This window comes from Littorina saxatilis, linkage group LG4 (genome assembly GCF_037325665.1).
Source record: "Littorina saxatilis isolate snail1 linkage group LG4, US_GU_Lsax_2.0, whole genome shotgun sequence".
NCBI lineage: Eukaryota > Metazoa > Mollusca > Gastropoda > Littorinimorpha > Littorinidae > Littorina > Littorina saxatilis.
This window is the reverse complement of record NC_090248.1, coordinates 55,517,226-55,519,725: the sequence shown is the minus strand read 5'-3', so window position 1 is coordinate 55,519,725 and position 2,500 is coordinate 55,517,226. Positions and strand designations below refer to the sequence as shown.

At 40.2% G+C, this 2,500-nt stretch overlaps 1 protein-coding gene across 1 annotated transcript in view; it reads left to right on the top strand.

The window, feature by feature from the left end:
• LOC138965640 (receptor-type tyrosine-protein phosphatase mu-like) overlaps positions 1-2,499 on the top strand; it is a gene marked incomplete at its 3' end in the record, with an annotated part of 24,389 nt that extends 21,890 nt beyond the window's left edge. Inside the window, exons 15-18 of the mRNA XM_070337814.1 lie at positions 1-70; positions 1,209-1,308; positions 1,622-1,695; positions 2,365-2,499. The exon at positions 1-70 is cut by the window's left edge and continues 74 nt beyond it. Of these exons, the coding sequence (XP_070193915.1) occupies positions 1-70; positions 1,209-1,308; positions 1,622-1,695; positions 2,365-2,499 (379 nt within the window). The remainder of the gene's footprint in view (positions 71-1,208; positions 1,309-1,621; positions 1,696-2,364) is intronic.
• Position 2,500: the final 1 nt, after the last annotated feature.

The following is a 2,500-nucleotide window of genomic DNA, read 5'->3' as shown; positions in this document are numbered from 1 at the left end:
GTTCAGCAGTGTGTTCAGCGAACTTGTGGTCCCCCTGAAGCCCCACAAATATCTCGACCTCGAGTTTAAGGTAGCCTTTGTTTGATTTTGTTTTGTGATGTTATTAGCTTATTTGTATGACTGTTGACTTAGACACTACGATGAATTGACAGTAATTACCCTCAAATGCATAATTCAATATCTGTTCAAGTTACTTGTATTACACATACACGCCTTTTGAAAGCCTTTGTAGAATATTTACAATATTTAATATATCGATTCCGTGACGTATACCGATTCCGTGACGTATACCGATTCCGTGACGTACCTCCGGACACGCGTTTAAACTTTTGAACGAGATTAAAATTGTTCACAAGATTTAAAATACCGATTGTGAAAGAATCTGAGTTTTAAAGGATCTTACTTAATACGCATACAATTTGATTAGTTTCTAAAGGGTAAACCGAGAGAAAGAAACAGAGTATAAGATCGATGCTGGATCGGTCTTGCATGGCCCTCTTGGTTCTTGAACCAAGAAACATCAATTAAGAAACACCTCTCGTGAATAGCACGTACTCCTCTCCCACAAAGTTGACATAATTGTTGAAAGTGTTCGCTGGGTATGTGTGTTTATAGAGTGTGTATAGCATATATGAATATTGTGTGAACAGTACATGTGGTGATTATTGTCCGTATGGTTAATTGTTTTATGTAGGTTGTACATTTAATTGTTCTATTCTGTATATGTTCTTTTATAAAGGGCCTAAAGCCATAGGTTTGGCACTTAAAAATGTCCAGTTATTATTAGTATTTAATAGTTGTAGAAAGCAAGCAACCGGCACGGTTGGTTTAGTGGTAAGGCGTCCGCCCCGTGATCGGGAGGTCGTGGGTTCGAACCCCGGCCGGGTCATACCTAAGACTTTAAAATTGGCAATCTAGTGGCTGCTCCGCCTGGCGTCTGGCATTATGGGGTTAGTGCTAGGACTGGTTGGTCCGGTGTCAGAATAATATGACTGGGTGAGACATGAAGCAAGTGCTGCGACTTCTGTCTTGTGTGTGGCGCACGTTATATGTCAAAGCAGCACCGCCCTGATATGGCCCTTCGTGGTCGGCTGGGCGTTAAGCAAACAAACAAACAAACAAAAAAATTACAAAAGTAAAGGCAATTCAGAATATCATTAGGCAAGGTAACAAGCACAATCCCAACATTATGTTACCGTTGTGTGCAGATGCTGATGGAGATGAGATCGCTGACACCAAAAACCAGTCACAAATCAGCCCTGGATCAAAAGAACATGAAGAAAAACAGGAACCTTGAAAGCCTCCCTGGTATGTTCTCCACAAAAATCATTGTTGTGCTTTTTTGGTTGTTGTTTCGGTCTGGGCTATAATAGTGTTATTCATTGTTTGCTTGTTGTTTAAACTTATTTGTTTTAATTTTTTTTTAATCATTTTTGTTCCTCTTCAAGGGAGGTTCGTTTGTTTTTTGTTTGTTTGTTTGTTTGATTGATTGTTGCAGAGTCATGGGAATGTCTCATGTGCACGTCGATATCGAGTTCATCAAAATTGCATTGCTTATGCTAATGTCATTATCACTGCCATGTCCTATTCAACAAAGAATACACTTCTTCTCCTGCTGCAGTTGAAGAACACCTGGTACGCCTGAGTGAAGACGTTCCCGGCCAAAATCATTACGTCAATGCTGTTTTCATGCCGGTAAAGATTGTTCAGCGAGAAGAAGAAGAACAACAACAACAACAACAATAACAACAACATAATTATCTACCTAAATTCAAAAGACATATACCGATATACATGTGAATATGCACTCCAGTGTGACTCATTACCTTCATTCGGCTTGTTGCTACGGGGATAGCACATTTACATTAATTATATATGTTGTTGTTGTTGTTGTTGTCTTTGTTTAACGTATAATCTTGTATGTGTATTTGCATATATACTTTTAGCCAATAAACTAGCACCCCCTTTCAAGAAAAAAACCCGCAGTATGTCCAAACCTCGCGAGTTACCTTTGACCTACCTGTGATGCCATCGTAATAACATTTTGCATTTATGTGCGTTTTTTAATTGTTCACAATTTGCATTTAAACAAATGTGACCCTCCACCACGAAATGAGTCGCATGTCACCTCGCGCGGTTCTGCGCTAGGCTTAATATAAGTCCGGGGAGTGTCTGGTAACAGTGTGAGGGTGACCTTAGTCACAGGCTTATAACTCAAACAGTGTTCGCTCTTTTCTAAAACGGTTTGCACCACTGGATAGAGCTTACAAAACTCTTGAAGAAAATGTAAAAATATGAAAATCATGCAAAGGTGACATGCGACTCATTCCGTGGTGGAGGGTCACAAATGTGCTTTGCTTGCAGACATTCCGTTACTCCCAAGGAAGCATTGCCACTCAGCTGCCGTTCCCTTCCACACTTGTCGACTTTTGGAGACTGATTAACGGAAATGGTGTCAAGACAATTGTCTCCCTTGGCACTGCCGATGAGGAACAGGAAG